At 48.4% G+C, this 19,284-nt stretch overlaps 6 protein-coding genes across 6 annotated transcripts; 3 read left to right on the forward strand and 3 right to left on the reverse strand.

Annotated features, from left to right (window-relative positions):
- Positions 1 to 553: 553 nt before the first annotated feature.
- On the reverse strand, positions 554 to 3,751 carry HD556DRAFT_1365666 (glycosyltransferase family 66 protein). The gene is made up of 10 exons (XM_041302778.1): positions 3,485 to 3,751; positions 3,413 to 3,430; positions 3,327 to 3,363; positions 3,073 to 3,272; positions 2,791 to 3,020; positions 2,555 to 2,740; positions 2,297 to 2,504; positions 1,444 to 2,246; positions 990 to 1,390; positions 554 to 940 (listed from the first exon to the last, which is right to left on the reverse strand). The coding sequence occupies exons 1-10, from the start codon at positions 3,640 to 3,642 to the stop codon at positions 812 to 814; spliced, it is 2,370 nt and encodes a 789-aa protein (XP_041160997.1). The 5' UTR covers positions 3,643 to 3,751; the 3' UTR covers positions 554 to 811.
- A 1,008-nt stretch (positions 3,752 to 4,759) lies between these two features.
- Positions 4,760 to 6,320, forward strand: HD556DRAFT_1442377 (uncharacterized protein; the record flags this gene model as incomplete). The annotated part of the gene is made up of 7 exons (XM_041306451.1): positions 4,760 to 4,887; positions 4,938 to 5,049; positions 5,107 to 5,253; positions 5,303 to 5,771; positions 5,825 to 5,965; positions 6,019 to 6,185; positions 6,240 to 6,320. 7 exons carry the CDS (start codon positions 4,760 to 4,762, stop codon positions 6,318 to 6,320), a joined length of 1,245 nt encoding a protein of 414 aa, XP_041160998.1.
- Positions 6,321 to 7,373: 1,053 nt separating this feature from the next.
- On the forward strand, positions 7,374 to 11,960 carry HD556DRAFT_1236040 (PHD-zinc-finger like domain-containing protein; the record flags this gene model as incomplete). Its single annotated transcript, XM_041297796.1, has 17 exons — positions 7,374 to 7,500; positions 7,551 to 7,601; positions 7,648 to 7,701; positions 7,747 to 7,865; positions 7,917 to 8,049; positions 8,099 to 8,175; positions 8,224 to 8,391; positions 8,449 to 8,622; positions 8,678 to 9,016; positions 9,064 to 9,233; positions 9,282 to 9,426; positions 9,477 to 10,245; positions 10,539 to 10,628; positions 10,741 to 11,253; positions 11,396 to 11,546; positions 11,635 to 11,757; positions 11,810 to 11,960. 17 exons carry the CDS (start codon positions 7,374 to 7,376, stop codon positions 11,958 to 11,960), a joined length of 3,354 nt encoding a protein of 1,117 aa, XP_041160999.1.
- HD556DRAFT_1365702 (uncharacterized protein) lies at positions 11,810 to 13,508 on the reverse strand. The gene is made up of 8 exons (XM_041302779.1): positions 13,330 to 13,508; positions 12,999 to 13,277; positions 12,897 to 12,940; positions 12,742 to 12,843; positions 12,422 to 12,691; positions 12,258 to 12,371; positions 12,188 to 12,206; positions 11,810 to 12,133 (listed from the first exon to the last, which is right to left on the reverse strand). Exons 2-8 carry the CDS (start codon positions 13,209 to 13,211, stop codon positions 12,065 to 12,067), a joined length of 831 nt encoding a protein of 276 aa, XP_041161000.1. The 5' UTR covers positions 13,212 to 13,277; positions 13,330 to 13,508; the 3' UTR covers positions 11,810 to 12,064.
- A 1,919-nt stretch (positions 13,509 to 15,427) lies between these two features.
- On the reverse strand, positions 15,428 to 17,053 carry HD556DRAFT_1236042 (uncharacterized protein; the record flags this gene model as incomplete). Its single annotated transcript, XM_041297797.1, has 3 exons — positions 15,428 to 15,780; positions 15,835 to 16,956; positions 17,020 to 17,053. The coding sequence occupies 3 exons, from the start codon at positions 17,051 to 17,053 to the stop codon at positions 15,428 to 15,430; spliced, it is 1,509 nt and encodes a 502-aa protein (XP_041161001.1).
- A 133-nt stretch (positions 17,054 to 17,186) lies between these two features.
- Positions 17,187 to 19,034, forward strand: HD556DRAFT_1442381 (uncharacterized protein; the record flags this gene model as incomplete). The annotated part of the gene is made up of 8 exons (XM_041306452.1): positions 17,187 to 17,262; positions 17,324 to 17,532; positions 17,585 to 17,806; positions 17,866 to 18,216; positions 18,275 to 18,424; positions 18,490 to 18,672; positions 18,730 to 18,896; positions 18,953 to 19,034. The coding sequence occupies 8 exons, from the start codon at positions 17,187 to 17,189 to the stop codon at positions 19,032 to 19,034; spliced, it is 1,440 nt and encodes a 479-aa protein (XP_041161002.1).
- Between the last annotated feature and the right edge of the window lie 250 nt (positions 19,035 to 19,284).

Below are 19,284 nucleotides of genomic sequence, written 5' to 3' on the forward strand. Positions count from 1 at the left end.
TAATTGAGACCGTTACGGTCGTATTGGTGGAGGATGAAGCGAACTCGATACACGCATAACAATAACATTCGTGTTATATATGTGCATACCGCTATCCAAGTTGATGCTTCAAGTTGAAAATAGAAATGAGAGAGTCAAGGGGTGATATCAGTGCACTCCACGTACTACTAAATGTTTCAGGTGCAACTAGAGAGGTTGGGCTGTGCTTAGACTGTCAACTCTTCGCAAGCAGACGAGTTTGAGATTCGGAGGTACAACAACAACTTGACAACCCGAGGAAACGCTACTAGTATACCCGCGGGTCCGAAGATCAACACCATAACGTACTACCGCGGTGTTGCATTTGGGTACCCGCGGGTACACAAACAAGAACAGTACATAGGTCTAATAACCTCACCCAACACTCTCGTCCTCAAGGTCCATGCAGACGTGAGCAATAAGTTCACGTACTGAGATCAGTTTCGTCATCCTGTTCGGCGGCAGGAAGTGAATCATTTTCATCAACATTAATATTGACATATGACCACGCGGGTAAATTAGCTAATTAATGGTACCGGAGTAACGCGATTGGGTGTCTCTAATGTTGAGCAACTTGCGACTGAGTCTTATGTAGTCTATTTTGTTCTATCTTCATTACATGTGTCATCGATGCTTGTCGGACATGTACGACGAGACGACAAAGAGGGTGAACGAAGGTTGTAGCTCCAGATAAGGTCTATAATACTACAAGGCGTAGATCTCTATGTCAGACACGCCGTTCTGAGGCCTCGAAGCTTTTCTGCATCTCATTCGCCGTCTATCATTCCCTCGCTCAAGCACCGATAGCCTTCCTTCTCGACATAGGTTTCGTCCGCTTGCGTTTCTTCCCCTGATTGAACGCATTCGCGATTTTCAAGTCGCGTCCGAGCACATCATCCTTCTTCACTTCATAAATGCGGACCTAAAGGACCGTCAGCTAAATACCGCATTCCAATCACATCAAGACGTACGATCCAGTTTTCCGTTGTATATGCCTCCTCGAGGTAGTCCAAAGTTGGGCCCTGTACAGGCACATGCTGTCCTCGCACACGATCCACAGGCTGCTGACCACCAAACAGCTCCGCAAAGCGATAGTAGCTCATTTTGTACATCAGACTGTCGCGCATCGCCGGGGATGCCTCGCTGTCTACGCGGTACTCTCCGCGATTGAAGTAATTTGGCTCTTGGATCTCATCGGGCCAGACACCCTGCGCGATACGTACCATCCAGAGGAACTTGTTAATATCGTCGCCGCTGTACCCGATCAGCCCACCGAAGATGATGAGCACGTAGCTGACATCGTGTTTGCGCAGGATGGGGTAGGCAATATCCTCGGGCGACGACATGGCTTTGCCCACTGTCGCAATGTGTGCTATTGTACAAGTTAGCGTCAATTAAGGCTGTTACATCATGGGAGAAACTCACTATTGTTCCAGGTGTTGTTATCCACCAACGTCGGACGATCCGCCATTCCTGCGATCTGGTAGCCATAGTCCCACCAACTCATGACAACTGCATCCTCTGCCGTGTTCTGCCTCAGCCAGTGGTACGCCTCCCTGAAATCATCAATGAGGTTCTTGCCTCCATCGGAGCTTGTCGAACTCAGCACGACGGATGGTGAGGAGTATGCGTTCGAAGTCACCCATGTGCAATGCACGACGAAGAAGAGAAGCAATCCGAGCGAGTTCAAAAGAACGACCAGGCGCGTGTCCATACCGAAGACGCCCCTTTCGGCAGTAGTGGCGGATTTGGCAGCTACAGCAGAGGAAGTAACGTTGGAGACAAGTTCACTTAAGACACTGCCCGCGGATGCAGAAGCTTCTTTTTCTTTCTCCTTCTCCTTGTTCTTTTTCGTCTTCTTGCTGGTAGCGGGTGTAGCGGGTCTCGAGGCAGATGTTCCAGTGGAAGGAGTATTCGAGGACTCACTCTTGTCGTCTTCAACACTGGGTTCGGTAGGGTCCAGATACGTATCCATGAGAGACGAGAGTGCTACAGCGGCAGACACACAGACAACCGGGGTGAGGGTAAGCATCAGACGCACCATCACGCCTGCAAAGTAGCTGGCAACGACTGCGTAGATGATCACGAAGATGTGCTCGTCCCTCAGTGTACGGAAACACATCACGACGCCCGCAGGGAAAAGGAAAATCAGGAAATGCAAGTCCATGAAGAACGAAGGCCATGCGGTAGGCTGGTGCTCAGATACTGAAGCAATGATAGGGATGTACCTGTGTGTCTAGTCAGTGATGGAAGGTTGTGCATAGGTATCTTCTCATACTTCTTAGCATAGCCGGTGTCCCACAGGGAGTAGAATCGCCCAGTCCAGGGGGCAATCCAGCCCTTATAAGTAAGGCCAACGATTCCAAAGAAGCCGATCAGGCCAAGAGAGATGACCGCAGCAAGGAGTAACTCCTGGAACTGCTTTGAAGACACGTGTGCGCGAACAAGTTGCCCGAAAGCAACGATCTGCAATAGGCCGAACACACCTGCAAAGGTGTTCTCAAAATAATGCGAGGAACGGGAATGATGAACGTACCAAGCGCAGCCATGTGTTCGCTAGTGCGAACAGGCTGGAAGCCAACGAAGGGGACCTGCATGCTGGACAAGGTGCCGATCGCATACCAGGACGAATACGCAACATAAAGTCGGCCCGTAAAACGACCCATCAACAATAGGACGAGCGCATGTAGAGGAATCATATTTGTGATGAATGCATACCCGCCTGTGGATTGTTGTCAGAATCAACTTGAAAGTAGATGAATGACATCATACCCCATGCAGCCACCATGTAGAAGTAAAATACAGCAGTAATAGTGCCCCAAAATGCGCTTCCCTGCTTGAGCGCCTTGATCCATGCGAAAAAGGTAAACATAAGCAAGAATATAGCAATAGCCTCATTGTCATACGAGCCGGCGACGGAACGCGAGATGTAACCCGGTACTATGCCAATGAACGCAGCTGCAAGAAGACCAGCACTTTCATCTTTCATTTCTTTCGTAAACCTGGTAAGTGATAATAAATTGACTGTCACAATGGAGTGTAGAACGCGCGCACATGTACGTGGCCCAAGCAGTTAAGGCGCTAAATCCTGGAGCTAGGAGGACACAAACGTTGCGAATATCGACCGGGAGATTGAGTGCATGGAGTAGGTTGTATATTACACCGCTAGTTGCCATAAGACCGGGATAGATAGTTCCACCGACTACACGTCCGAGGGGGTACCATGCCGTTGGGTCGAACCAATTCCAAAATTCCTGGAAAACGCGACTTGTGAAGTGCTAGTTGAAGAGCCTGAATGTTCTGCTTACGTAGAAACCTTGCGAGGCGAGAACCTTTGTTGCTCGACTGTAAAGGAGGCGCTGAGCACGCGAATAAATACACAAAATTTACGTACTAGTTAAACCATGGATCGCTGTTAAGAGTTCATTGTGTGAGTCGACACATGTTCAAATACGGTTTCACGCACAATTCATGGATAATACTCTCGAAATTGATAACAGCAAACAGACGAGAGGCAATAGCAGCGCCTGATATGAGGGCAAGTGCAATGATACGGAGTAGGGACGCGGTGTTGGCAACGGTGACGGGAGACAAGTCAGAAGGGAGTGGGTAGGCAGCCGGCATGGCCGCTAGTAATTATTGTCGACTGTCGTGGACTGTCTTTTAGCAACGTTGAATGAAGAGACCGAAATATGAGCTGAAACCCTCCAAGCAATATGGAAATGCGAAACCTTGGCGTTAACCGAAAGTCGACGTGTTCGATGAATGTAGACTTTGACCCCTCCGTGGAGGGTCACACGCACCTGGCATAGTGCTATTACTAAATATTAGTACTGCCGTAGTAACTATCTACATACTACTCATCATTGCCAATGACAGCCATTCATATGCTACTAGTATTACTGGTCACCGTGACCTGTGGCTTATATGCTGGTCACATTCAAGCTCGAGGTATCCTCGGTAGAAATCTAACATGGATATAAGGTGACGGACGAGTCGGCGTAGCCGGCTTCTGATACCAGCACTGCTTTTCCAATGACCGCCGCGGTCCAAGGAATTACGAGTCATCGTGGTATCCGCCATGTTGTTTATCTGCAGCAGAGACGCTGATATATGGGCCCTAAATCTATTACCAGTAAAGTGGTGCCTGCAATGACCGGTGCCGCGAACCTAATAGTGCAGAGACAATCACCTCGAGATACGGCATACTCGTTGAGTCAGGCTGGATTATGCCTGCTGGATCAAACGCTGGGGCAACGCGCTGGGCAACGCGCCCGGATCCAGTATTCACATCCGGGTCAAAACATCTTGGCATTTTGCTCTTGCCGGAGTTTAGTAATCCAGTATCACAAAAACTACCCTCCACCTCGATAACGAACCACTGCCCTAATCAGCTTCGGTGCGTCATAAGGCAGTGACGATACCATTAGAACGCGCCATGTAAGTATTGATGGAATTTCTACAACAGTGCTAGTTCAACACGTGTCTCATCAACCTTCCATCTACGGCAGGCGTGCGGAAGCCTCGAGGCGCAGCATGCAGCCCTCATAAGCGGCTCCAGATGCAACGGCATTCTGCACTTTTCTTCCAGCTCTCTTCATCTTGTAGCTCTTCAATAGCAGAGCCACTATATTCACGTCCTGGTGACTGAATACATACCAAGCAATAACCACAGTTGTCTAGCCTTACGGGTATATTCGTACCCTAATCCATTTCAGGTTACTCGCAGATCTATCAAATCATGCTCCCCATTACCGAATTCCAGTTTGCGTTCTGTGGGATCGCGACCTTTGCGGCCACCTTCGGCTACGCATGTGCTCGTAGAGCCTCCTCCCTGGGCGCTCAACCAAGGCACGTCGATGTCGAACCGTGAGTCACGCAACCCAGCCGAGTAGTAGTAATCCATAACGCGGACTCAGCGAGGAGAAGTCTCTCAAGCGTAAGCTCGATGAATCTGATGCCGAATCCGAAGAAGAACAGGAGAGACCCGTCAAAAGGAGCAGAACACCTCCCAACGACCACGAGGAGGAAGTAAGTTTTAATCGAAGACGATGATATTGTCTTCATTTGTTGAGCAACTTCTGCTAGGAGTGGGAAGTTGTCATCCCACCTCCTTCATATCAAGAGGCCCAGAATGCGGCACCCCATCCTGAACCAGCTGTTCAACAAGAAGTGTCCACAGTTGCTCAAGTTGGGGCTGCGCCAGTCGAAGACGTCGCTGCAAGCGCTAATGAGGTAAAGTTAAGATTCAATTTGATCGTGCACCAAAATTAATCTTCTGCAGCCCGCTCCAGAAGCACACACTCCACCGGCTACCATTGTTGACGAAAGTGCTCAGTCAGCCGAACCACAGACCGAGGAGGTTGAGTCACAACATAAGCATCCCGAGAATCAGTCTCAATCATTGAGGACCAATGAGCCCAGTGAGCCTCGCCCCGTTACACCGCCGCCACCGTCGGCTCCCAAACCAATTACTCCTGGTCCGAATGTCACTGCATTCTCATCTTTCGCAAACACCAAATCCCCCTTCACCAAGTATTCCAGCACTCCTTTCCCGTCATCTACGTCGGCGTTCACACCTGCTTGGCGATGCGGCGAATCTCGTACCCGAAACTTTCCTGTTGATAACGCACCTGTGCTGTGTCCGAACGATAATGCGATCTCGCCGTCTCCAAATGAAGTTGCTGAGACGTCTTCGGCCGGTGCTCTAGGTGACCGTACACAGGCATCCACATCATCAAAAGTATCATCACGTGGGTCACCGCCTACAACGACCTGACGCTTCATTAATCTATGGTATCCCTAGTTGTGACTGGTGAAGAAGACGAATCCGTTTCTTCCGAGCTCAAAGGTGTCAAAATCTTCATAAAGCGCGGACGCAAAGAATTCACAAATGGTAACTTTGGACATATCAAAGTCCTGACGCAGGACGAACGAACGCGCTTGCGTAAGTATATCTTCCTTGCAAAATGTTGCTATTGATCACGTGCGGTGTATCAGTATTCAGACGGGACCCCCTGGGCCAGGTGTCGATGAACGTAGCCTTGCGGTCTGCAGTGCGGTGCCATTATGATGCAGGTGAAAGTATTCTCCGAGTCGTGCTGATGGAGCAGGTCGCTGCTGAGGGGAAGGAACCGAAAGATGAGGTTGTGATCTATGCCCTCAAGGTAGGTGACATAACTTTGATCCAAGAACAATTCGGTTAATCGATCGACATGCAGCCGGGGCGTGCACCGAAGGCCGATTTCAAGGTTTTTGCTGAAATGCTCTGCGCAAACGAGTCTCTCAAAGTGGCGTCATAATCCCTCCTTCCCCTTGGAGGTCGATGGCAGATGACATGTGTCATGCCGCAAGACGCTGGACGTCTTCATTAGAACGCAATATGCGTTCGGGCAGTAAGTTGTATGACAGTATGTCGACAACTTCGCCGCATGTGCAAAATTGGTTTGGTTGGTGAAAGACCTCAGCACGTCCAAACCACTAAACAGTTATGGATATCCCGACACTGTATATTGAATACACACTAAAGATTGTACGAATTTTTGCTCGTGTTGCGAAACGCAACACGTATTCTAGGCAAGTTTGTACATCTACTCTATAGAATCATGATTCCAGTGCTAAGTTGTCGGGGACTCGACAAGATCACAACTGCGATATAGTCAGAATAGTGGTAGATCACAAACTTTTGCGCTCTCAGGAAAGGTGCCATGTGAATCCCTTGGAATGTGCCGGTCAATTAGTCCACTTCGATAAATAAAACTTACGTTTCGAGTGCTCAGTTGTAATGCGTTGTGGGAGTGACCCATGAGAGGTAGCGGGTGCCAGTCATTTCAATATTCTGAGCTTCGTAGCCATGTTATGTTCTTGAGAGCTTAACTTAAAGCTGTCCTGAAAGACCACTTCAGAAGTATGGAAACTGAGTTTGTAAAACGCATCTGGAACGCCCATTTCCGCAGCCATACTTTCGAGAATATGTGATCGATTGAGGCCGTGTATAAGGCAGGTTCTTATCTTATTCTACATCAGACCTTTCATATTTTGCTTAGAACGCATACTTGAAGGCGGGCTGCGGGCGGGCGGGGCCGCCGATCATTATTAAACCGGCGAGCCACCGATATTCCCACTCCATCAGCCTTTCTGCCGCCCAAGCCGTACACAGAGGTCACATGATGTGTTAGGTCACGGTTACGACTCTTGGGCTAACTTGAAGGCTGCCGCATCAGCATTTGAATGAGTTTCTTGCTGTTTCTCTTTGGCTTGCCTAGTGAGCGACTCGAAACCTAGTACGCAAGCTTTGAGCAGTGGCTCAGAAGTCTCTCCGGACCCTTCACTTCGCTTTCCTTGTTTGCCACACCATGGCTCGCGGCTTCAAATCCCCTGCTGCTCAAGTACCACTGCCTAAAGTGTCATTTATTATCGTCCAGGATGATGATATCAACCAACCTGCTGGAGTGCACGACCTACAAGCTAGATCTTATGGATGTATGTAGTGTATACGCTTTGTCAAACTATTCGAGCCAACTCCTTTGCAGACAACGACTTCACTGAATTCCTGAGACCGGATCATTACATTCGGTACATCGGTGAGCATGTTTACGTGTAATAAACGATTTATTTGACACAAAATAGAGCCCCTTGAGAAAGACCTTGCCATTCAGGTAGAATATGACATGGACGACCAAGGTGGGCACTCTCTTACCCCTCCTTCGCTTTACCAATCTATTAGAGCAGATCAGGAATGGCTTGACGCAGCGAACGTTGAAAGGAAGAAGGATCAACTGAATGCGGTCACGTACGAGACGTTTGAGATTATCATGGATCGCCTGGAGAAAGAGTACTTTGATTTGGTATGCCCCTCTGTACCATGTATAGACTCTTCTCACTTTGCCACTATGCAGACCAAGAATATACCCAAATCTGATTATGCGATGCCTTCTGAAGATTCGACTTGCGCCATTTGTGACGATTCCGAGGGAGAAAACAGTAATGCTATCGTATTTTGTGACGGCTGTAACCTCGCTGTTCATCAGGGTATTTCCCTCGAACTTTTGAACATATCACTTCACTCATGTACCAACAGACTGCTATGGAGTCCCGTACATACCTGAAGGCCAGTGGTTATGTCGCAAGTGCACCGTCTCCCCTGAGAATCTAGTGGTAAGGAGATTTTGAAAGGGCATGCATATTTCACTAACGGACATTCAGTCATGCATACTTTGCCCCAACGAGGGAGGAGCGTTCAAACAAACAGTATTTGGTGACTGGGCCCATCTTCTGTGTGCTATTTGGATACCCGAGACGCGGGTGGCAAATGAGGTATTCATGGAACCTATCACTGGATCTGACAAAATTCCGAAGCAACGCTGGAAATTAGTAAGTTTTTCTTTCTTTTCGTCTTATGCTTATTTCGTTCATTGACACTCTATCCAGAAATGCTCAATATGTGGCATTCGCCAGGGTGCATGCATCCAATGTACAAAGAACTCATGCTTCCTGGCCTTCCACACAACCTGCGCTCGCAAGGAAAGGTTACTCATGCCAATGAAGAGCTCGCAGGGATCTGAGCCTGGTACGCTGGCATGCTATTGCGAGAAGCATCTTCCTGTATGCAATGTCGTCTCCCTTACATTGGAAACCACTCATCTTACTTTTTTTTCAGAAAGAGCAGCAAGACGCTCGCCTGAAAGCTCTTGCACAAGACGGCCAGATGACTAGCCCCAGTTCCAAGCTGTCCAAATCTGCTCGTGCATATGCCAAAACTTACAAGACCGGCCCACCGCTCGTGCCACACATCATTGTTGAACGCATTCTGAATTATATCACTAAGGTGAATGTGCGCAAGAAAAATGAATTTGTATATATGGTTTGTAAATATTGGAGCTTGAAGCGTGAAGCGAGGCGGGGTGCGCCGCTGTTGAAGAGACTGCATCTCGAACCATGGACAGCGTCAAACTCGGGGAAAGTACAGACCGAAGAAGAAAAGACTATGAAACTAGAGGTTCATTTTCCTTTCTGTTTCTTCTGCAATGGCTAATGTTCGTGCAGTACTTGAAAAATTTGCGCAGAGATCTGGAGTCTGTTCGTGAATTGACGCTACAAACTCGCAGACGGGAGAGCCGGAAGCTTGCACAGACTGAGAGCATCCAGAAAGTGCTCGAGATTGCACTTTTTCCTCACGAGGCACTACTCCGGCTTGCGTTTGAGAAGGTTCTTGCGTACGCGGTGCTCCAAGTCTTTAGATTGAAACGCTGACATTTCATAAGTCTTGACCGTCACAGTCTCTTCAAGCATCCGGTGTCAAGGACGGAGGTCCCCGACTACTATGATGTCGTGAAAACGCCCATGACCTGGGATGCGATCGATGGGAAGCTTGATCGTCACGATTACTGGGACCTAGAGGGTTTCAAGGTGAGCCATGCTTAGGCTAGTTTTACGCTTCCGTTTTTAACATCTCTCAGAGTGACATCGAGTTGGTACTGTCTAATGCAATCCTTTACAACAAGCCTGGCACATCTTTCTACAAGAGCGCACAAAGAATACAAATAAGCAGTCAACCCATCCTTCAGGAACTCAATTCCCTTGCTTACAATCACTCACCCCTTACTCCCCCTGATCCTTCCGACTCCTCCGTTCTCTCCCAGGTGTCAATCGGAGACCTAGAACCTTTGATGGAAACACTCCAGCTACTGACGTCGACTCAAGACATTCAAGATAACACTAATCTTCTTATTCATACCGATCCCATCTCATCACTATTCAGCTTCGAACTTCCACTCGTGAAGCCCCCACCGCCTCCTGCCCCAGCTCCATCTCCTCCGCCGCCTCCGAAGTCCAAGGTATCCAAAAAGAAGCGCACCCCCAAAACTGTTGAACCTGGTCCTCTGGACACCTCCCCAGGCTTCCGTGCCCCACGAACTCGCCGAGCTCATGCGGCAGCCGCAGCTTTCGAGGCTGAGGCTGGCTTTGAACCCGAACCTCAATCCACTGCCGAACCTGAGCTGGGAGTAATCGAGGGTGATCAGAAAGTAGCTTCTGAACCACCAAAGAAACGACGCCGGCAGAGTGCAATGCCCGGGCAAGCAGAAACGCCACCCATGGTCACAGATGTAGACAGTCAGGGATTATTCAAAATGTTTGATGCCGGATGGATTTTACCGTCGGGACAACGGAGGGGCGGACGTCAGCCCGTGGAGAGGGCTCCACTTCCACCAAAGAAAAAGAAGATGGGTAAGTCGATATCTTCTTTGCTGTTTTCTTAAACTGATAGTCATAATGAAGATCGTGGGATGTCGAGGTTGTCTGTATTCAGCACAAACGCATCGGATAATCAGACTCTAGACGAGATTTCTGGGCCCTCTGGCTTGTCTGTAGAAGAGAAAGCGGAGATGGATGTCAAATCTGGAGTGTCCGAGGCGAGTGCTGCTGCCCCTGACATGGATGCGCAGGCAGAGTTAGACCATGGCGTCAATGAAGAGATGGAGGCACCCATGGCTCTTGATATTCCCGAGAAGCACCAGGAGGAAGAACCGGAGAGGCAACTACTACCAGAATCCGAACCTCAACCGGAAATTCAACCGGAGAGGCAACTACCACCCGAACCTCAACCGGAAGTTCAACCGGAGAGGCAACTACCATCCGAACCTCAACCGGAAGTTCAACAGGAGAGGCAACTACTACCCGAACCTCAACCGGAAGTTCGACCGGAGAGGCAACTGCTGCCAGAACCCGAACCTCAACCGGAAGTTCAACCGCAGGTAATAATCCAGCCGAAGGTCACAGAGTTAGAAAAGGACAGGGAGGAGACACGATCAGAGTTAGAAGCACGGATAGCCAAGATCCCCGTACGACCAAACACGAAGATCAATGTCGAAAACGGGAAAATTGTCGTGGAGGAGTTAGACACGCCCAAACTTCGGCGGGAAAAAGCAAGGCAACGGAAAGCAGAAAAGGCGGCTGTGGCGGCAGCTGCAGCTGCCCAAGGCCTTCCGCAAGCCAACGCTGAGATCCCGAAAACCAACGTCGCGACCACTCAAGATGACGTTTCCGATTTATCTTCTCTGAGCGAGCTGGACAGTGATACTGATGAGAAGCCTGTGACACGGGGCGAGGCGACTACATCCAATACGATACCCGACGTAAAGCTCGTCGGAACGCGTCAACTGCAACGCGCGCCAGCCAATCTCGTTACCACAGGGAAAGCGCTTGTTGTCCTTGAACCGGGAAAACAGTTAGAGTGTGGCACTCTTGGTAGGTCGGCCGATATCTTCACAGATTTCTCATCTGATGATGATTCCTTATCAGTTTGGGCTAAAGCAGGTCAGACCTCGATAAATGGAATTCGACAGTCTGCAGACTCTTACTGATATCACTTCATTAGATACGTATCCATGGTGGCCTGCAGTCGTTTGGGAACCAGATGACCCATCGATTCCAGAAGACGTTAGGAAGAAGAAACCTCAAGATAATTCTCGTCACATTGTACAATTTTATGACCCTACAAGCTCATGGTACATACCCGAAAATGAACAGTTGAATTTTGCTGATCATCTGAACAGGACATGGGTCACCACTGGCCATATGTTGTTACTGGGTGAAGATAATAGTAAGTGCTGGTAGCGTTGTGCGTGTGTCACTGCTGATTCTCTCATTAGCGGTCGATGCATCTCTACTTTCGCCAACTTCGGTGGTCCAAAAGTGGAAAACACCCAGGATTAAGAAACAATGCCGGGAAGCTTTCCAGTGAGTCCTCTTCTCATTCGTCATATATTTCACGAGAACACGTTGCTTCCAGGCGCGCCCTGGCAGAGATGGAAACGGATGCAGATTTACTTGCTCATGAAACGGAGGATGTTGCGACTGAGGTCACAAGCGCTGGTTCTATGAAAGAGCAAGGTTCTACTGATGTTCATATGGCTATGCCAGTCGAGCAATCCGCTTCATGAGCGAGGGTACTTTTGCGCAGACGAGTAACAGACTGGTCGTCAGACATGAATATACTACAGAGACTGTACCAAGTCCCAACCCGTGATTCGGGCTCCACATTTTTTCAAAAGACCGCTGGGAAACACGTTGCTTTATGAGATGGCCAAGATTTTTTCTGGTGATCACGGTCGCACTGTTGGTAAAGCATAGTGAGACAGATACAAGAGATAGACGTGTAGGTACTTGCATAAACAGCTGTTTTGCACCTGTGGCGTGGTGAGATCCAGGTGAACTAAAGAACGAGAACATGATCATACCGAGAGCATTGCAAGAGCTTCGAAGTTCCGGACTTTCCACAGCCGTCAAAGCCGCATTCATTAAGAGAGCTTTCACAGTGTTGTTTCAGGCCACCTGCCAGGATCGTTGTCTCCCTTGTTTGGGGGTTGTCACTACCTTTCTGGGCGACAAACGGGCAACTCACGGATCATCCTCCAGCTGCTTGAGGCAACGCGTAATCTGTTGCTTTTGGTATTTCCTATTCCACTCACGCAGTTTTGGGAGAAGCGCTTGTTTGTCTTCCTCGCTGACGGAATTCGTGCCCTGCAGGGCTAAGAGGGTCGAGAGAAACTGGCACATTTCTACGATGTGCACAGGATCTGCTGGAGCTGAAGACGCAGTGGCCATGCGATGCGCTTGAGTCTTGCAAATCGACGTTTTGGCCGTGGTTAATAGAAACCTAGCGAAGTAAGGCCTGAAAACTGTATGTGAATGGGGCGAGACAGGTAGTGGAAGAGGACTTACAGGTAAGCAACGGCATTGAGCATTCTCATGGGTATATTGAATGCCGCATCTTGCGCATCGTAGGCGTCTACGAGGGCAGGGAGATACTTGGCGCAAAATTCACTGACAGAAGCAAGGCTTAGGGTCCAGGGGACAACCTTGGCTGCTTAACGCACGAATTGATCACGCTTTGGGATGGATTTCTTTGGAGCAAACCAAGCTAATGTACAGATGAGAAACGGTGAGAACGATGGTGTTGCCAGTACTAGGATACGAACCTGTGATTCGAGAAACACTGAATTTGCCTGGTGATCGCCAGTCAATCCGCAGTATTCAGCCAGCGAATCTGCCGTGACGTTCAATAGCCCTTGCATACCAGCTTGCGTGCCAGACATCCAGCTCATCGTTATGATACCACTAGTACGAAGAGGTGGATCAGTTCGAACCCAGGAACAACATGTGCAATGAGGGCATAAGCAGGCCGCAATCATTATTTACGTAGTTGATCAGTTCTAGTTAGCGCTGATCATGTGCATGAGTAGTAAATCGGGACCTTGCTGGAGAAATAAGGTTTAGTAATAGCCTGTTTCCAACTTCAGAAGAGCCTACGTATACTATACGGTCTGATCAAATCACCATAGGAATTTAGGAGATGAACGTTTTGCATGCAAGCCGTTTTTTTCCTGCCGTCAGATATTTATCACGTTAGAATTTTGAAAAGACGATGTACATCTAAAAATTGGACTTAGTGAAAATGTCGTCTAAAACTCTTGCGAGAGTTACCGTTTTGGTTAGCACGAAATTTAGTTCGTAAATGCCTGGTTTTGGATATGTTTGAACCCTGAGCCAAGTTTCACACATTTGGATGCGAGATTTGAAGATTATCGATGCGATGTGAGATTATCAGTGCAGTAAATACGTTATCCAGTATTACTAGTAGTACAATCAAAACTATCTGATATGCATCAGGAAAAACCTCTTTTTAAAATTAGGGACAATTCGAGCCAATTCAATCAAAGGTAGAAAAACAAACAACGTTTTCTCAAATGCGTGCGTAAAAGATCAGATATTCAACAATATCAGCCAATGTGCAGACTCCCAAAACGAAATCAGACAAAGCATCGACAGTCTGAGCCAATGAGCACAACGGAAAAAAGGATTCAAATGCATCAGAGTAAATTTTGAGATACAGAATGCCATATCATTATACTAATTTACGAATGCCATGCGCAGCAAGCAGCACTTCCAATAGATGAGCTTTTCTCGCCTCCTCGCACCGTTTGATTTCGGCGTCCCAACGATCTCCTACAAGTCGATAGATATAGTTTTGAGACACCGTCAGAGGGGCCGGAGTCTGACGGTAGGGGGGGACGGGAGTTTCAGGGATTTCGAGCGGGGGAGTTTCCAATATCCCCAACTCCGGAATTGGAATCCTGCGGGTCAGTGGTTTTTTAGACCTTGTACTTATAGTGAGTAACTGCTGACAATCAACGGACTCGGACTTACTTTTTGACGGGCGACTTCTTAATGGGTGAGTTCCCATCAATACTAAACCCAAATGAAAGCGAGTGTGGGCTAAACAGTCATCAGCTTTACATCCGAGAAGCAATCATTACAGCATCCAAACAACTCACCGCTTCCCTGGTTTTAAATTCTCTTTGTCAGATTCCTGCAACAATGTAAGTCAAAGTTTTTGTAGTACAGACATTAGCATCTGCGCACCATAATAATAAGACACAATTTGATAGATAGCAGTGCACGATCAAGACAAGAACGAATCGATGACTCGGCATTGTGAAATTTTCATTCATCAACCGTGAGAATAAACCTGTCAGCCTGTACCATTACAGTGCGTTGTAGAGACTCGCGCCTCTCGATGCCGGATATGCGGCCTTCTTACCCATTTAATTCCCTATCTGTATCAGCTCACATCCTAAGGACCAGTCATTCGCGCCCTACGTACGCGCCTCACTCGCACATCGCACACGCACGCGCACCCTTCGCGTGCGCGCTCCATAGGCCTTCGCGCTCCTACCGTCCGTCCCTCTGTCCTTTGTCCTTGCTGATTCACTGGTGCGTTATTTTTATCTCTCTCATTGAATTAACGAACCTTCGGTCCGACCTCCGCGCTTACATACAGAGAGTCTATTTAAACTTAGAATATATTTAGAAGTTGATATGGTTACTCGGTTCGGGAGCGCGCTCGGAAGCGTGCCGCATAGCGTAATCTCCCTTCTTAAATAGAGGGAGGATTCCTTCGGTTCTGGTACTTACTTTCCCCTTATCTTGATATACTGCAAAGTGTAGAGTTCTCCCTCCAATACTAGAAATCTGATTATACTCCTCCACTGTTGACACCTGTGCCCTTGCTACTCTCTTAAGGACTCCTCTCCTTCATCGTTCAAGCGCGCGCCCGCTTACGCGCGTACCCTTTGCATCTCTCGCTCACGCGCGCATCTCGCGCGCCTTCGCATCGCCTACGCGCGTCACTTTCCCGCGTCTACCAGCGCCCGTCTAGTTGACATAGTTTCCCTCCACCTTATTCGCGAGGAACTTCTCTCAGTAGCTGTCCTTTGGGTCGAGTTGTATTCTCGTATCCAGGTCTTGCTGTAGAGCCCCCTTTCTTTTAGTGTTTTCACCCACAGTCAAGATTCCTCACCTTCAGCGTCTAAAACAAAGTTACATACTTCGAAGCTGCACCATTTAACTACAATATAGTCACATACGCATCTCTGTCAGTAAAGTTGTTAACAAAGAATGTACTACACTGATCCAACACATTGCTCGTAGTCCACTCACGCGGGGCCACCGCACCAAACTTAGGAATTAAGTGCACCGAGCGGCGAATATTACGCACAGGAATAATGCTTGCTTGCCTCTCACCATCCTGAAGTGCGCGCGAGATGCTATACATCCCATGATTAACGTTTGGGGTGGCAGGGAAGGGCGTGAACCACTCGACATATGCAAGGTGATCAGGGACATTAACCTTGTGAAATAAAGCCCGCTTGACATTGGCTGACAGTGCGAATATGACACGAACTTGCGCGACACGATATCCTGTTAGTATTCAATTAGCATCAGTGTCTCACATACATAGATCAAGATGTTCACCTTCCACGCCCGTTTTGTTGCCATTGCCTAGATTAATAAGTGCCGTATCAAACCTTGCAGGCACTCTCCTGTCATGGCCATCGTGTCGCACAGGGCGTGCGTGGATTGCGTCGACAGTATCATTGTTTACCATGCTACCATCATCATGAACAGCACCATAACGGACTTTGTGGAAGACTGATACTGACTGGAATGGAAGGGTGATGTCGCAGGCCGCATCTTCAGACTGCCTCGCAGACAAATTGGGGTGCATGACTTGGACTATGAAATGCGCCACTGCGGCCTGAAAGTGTGGTGCGCCATAATGTTCGGCTAGTGATGCCAATGGCACTCGTTTGACGGACGGATGCTTCGCCACCTTCAGTTGTCGGGAATATATGACGTCGGAGTGGGGTAGGGGATGATGTGATTGGGGGTTCAGCTGGAGTCTGAGTCGCCATTGAATGAATTTATCATGCCACATGATTTTCTCTCGTCGTTCGAGCCACAGAGTCATTTGCATGTATTCGTCCTTATGATTAGTCGCACGATACGCATCCTTCGCCAGGTCAATGTGCAGTCGTTCGGTATATTCGGTGTTATAATTGTCCGTAGTTCCAAACAGACGAATCATTGAGACGTAGTGCCGGAAAGAATGGAGTTTTGGGAGGTTAAACGACGCACGGATTCCTAAATCGACGAAGATAGCTTTATTGTCGTGAAAACAATTGAGCGCATCACGGAGGAGCTCTAAAGATGAATCAGAGTGACATGGGTATTGAGCGAGATACAAAAAGTCGAGTATCCCGCGTACAGCACGGACAAGTCTAACAGCGGAAGCGTTGTCGGGCAAACGGACGTCAAGGATGATGCCAAGTAGAAATCGGCATATTTGCTGGTGTTCCGTTCCACTGACTCGTGACAGCACTGAAATGCCTTTCATGAAGAGGCGGATGTTGTGGTTTGGAGGGAGCCGTTTGCAGCGCGCATCTATTTCTGCCTCGCTGCAAGCTGATTTAATCCAGGCAATGAGATGCTTGACCAGGCCTTGGTACAATTGGTGGAGGACATCTGGCGTGATCGCGTGATAGATATTGCAGTGCGGGAGTTCCTCCCAGAAAGGATGATACAGAGGTTTCACGCCTGCCAGTGATAAGAGGCAAGTCATGACCAGGTCAGCACGATTGAGCTAGAAACAACACATACCTGCATCACGACAAGCTCTCGCAAACTGAGTCATTGACCGGTTGATATCTGTGGAAGGGCCTGTCCGACAAGCCAAAAGTGATGCGCTTAAGAACCAAGGTATGTGTGGCTTGGTCAAGTTGGATTATTCGAAATCTACTGACCGAATGTGTTGAATCACAGTTTGGATGTCAGAGAAGAATCCACGGAAGCGCGCAGCATCTAACGTTGCAGAACCTGTTGTACACAAGCAGGCACGAGTGCGTGAGTAGGCTACTAGTACATTCTTATTCATTTTGATAGATAGTGACCTGATTTTATCAAGGAGCCCAACCGCTGGCTCGAGTGCCCAAAAAACACGGTGCCACACAGCTCTTTGACTCCGAGTCAGATGATTTTGGGCCCGAGGGAAGTGACGGGGGCTTGTCTGATTCGGATAGTAGTGGAGCTCTGTCAGATGTCAACCCTGAGGAGTCGGATGACGGTATTCTGGGACTCGACCCGAAGAAACTAAAGGCCACACTGGACTATGAAGTATGTGAGATTCATCTATAATTTCAATGACATTGCTTGACTCAGCTCATAGCGGCCTCAATTTGCTAGCTCTGCCTCGTCCATCAGGTCAGTCGCAAGTGCTCTGCTGTCAGATGATGATGCCCTCGCTGAGGAGCACATCGCCATCGACCCTGAGGTCGAGGAGACAAACAAGTCTGTGCCCCGCTACCGTGTTTCGAACCATAATGGTTTGAGTAAGATGGTCAAAGGGGCATTGAGAGGAGGGAAACAGCTTCAGAAGCGAGAGCAAGAGGTGCGATGGCCTGCTGTTTGCTGATGGCCCATATTCACTGACTGTACTTATTTATTTAGAGACCAACTTGGCGGTCACCCAAGGACTCCGTCGACGATACGATCAGCGAAGGACCGCCTGCTGTTCGTTCTCGTGAGGATGACTGGCCCGCTCCTTGTCGCATTGTATATAGTGGTTCAGGCAAGGTAAATCTGACAGAGCAACAACCTCACATTCAAGAGATGCTCCGGGCAGCCATTACCTCCCTTCATGAACACATCCTGTTCGAAAACTCGTATCCGGAATTACAGCAACAGAGAAAACTCATGGCCGACGTCCTTATGTCATGTACCAAAGACGGAGAAGACTTTGACGCTGTGAGGAATTGCCTGGCGAAGGACTCGAAGTATGTGCGTGCGTTATCTACAGTGGTACGTAGTGGTTATGTTTTGTTTCATATTGCTGACTGCACTCTTACCTGCATTACAGCCTGAAGGCCGGATTGGCAGCATCCGTGGGAACGTCAGAAAGGCTGCGCAAGCACATGTCGCCACCCACTACGGTCTGACCAAAGGTGCTGACGAGCGAGTCTCACACCTTCTCAAAAACAATGCCTACATATATCCGGTGAATGCCAAGGTCCGTACTACCCTTGTCTTATGTTCTGTCATTGGTCTAATGCCGATTTTGGTGATATATTGCAGGGGGATCTTGTCCGCACGAAGCCGTTTCAAGCTCCTGCGATTTTGGACACCATTGAGGATGCATTCTTCAACGACGAGCTGGGTGCAGGAGTGAAATGGCACGACCATTTGACGTCCATACTCGACGACCATCCAGAGGAAGTGGAGCTGCCTGTTGCGATGGTGGCTCTCGCTAGCGCTGCGGTGAGTCAATCTCTGTGGTTATATTATATACACTACTAATGGATGACACGACTCAAGGTATGCTCGGTTATTATGCAGTACTCCTCCGAGAAATACGACCGTGACTTCAACTCGGACATGTATGGGGGGATTTATCGAAAGTTGGTCGGCGTGTTGAATGCCATCTTCCAGACCAGTCAGCGGAAGTTTCATGTGCCCGTGCACTCGTTATATAAATCCGTCTAGTGAGTTCTAACGTGGTCGACGGCAGAATTTCTCTGACAGCGGTATTCTATTATAGTGGATCAAAGCGCAAGGCAGACGAACCTAGCGCCGCGGAGACACTCATGTTTCTCGATATCGAAGGTATGGCTGAGGAATGATAGATATAGTGCACTGTTTGTAGATTTGATATTCAATGAAATTTTTGGGTTTTAATATCGGAAGAACTGCCTGAAAATACTTCGCGGATTGGCAAGAACTGCCGCAAAATACTGTTCTGATTGTCTTGAATTGACATCCTATTTTCGAGAATTTGAAAGGGACTAAACTAATTGATCAAATCGTCTAATCTATGAATTTCTCGCAGATTGGGTTGAATTCAATCTCATTGGATCCAATTTGACAAGGAGG

Source organism: Suillus plorans (assembly GCF_016647745.1).
Source record: "Suillus plorans strain S12 chromosome Unknown HD556scaffold_23, whole genome shotgun sequence".
Lineage (NCBI taxonomy): Eukaryota > Fungi > Basidiomycota > Agaricomycetes > Boletales > Suillaceae > Suillus > Suillus plorans.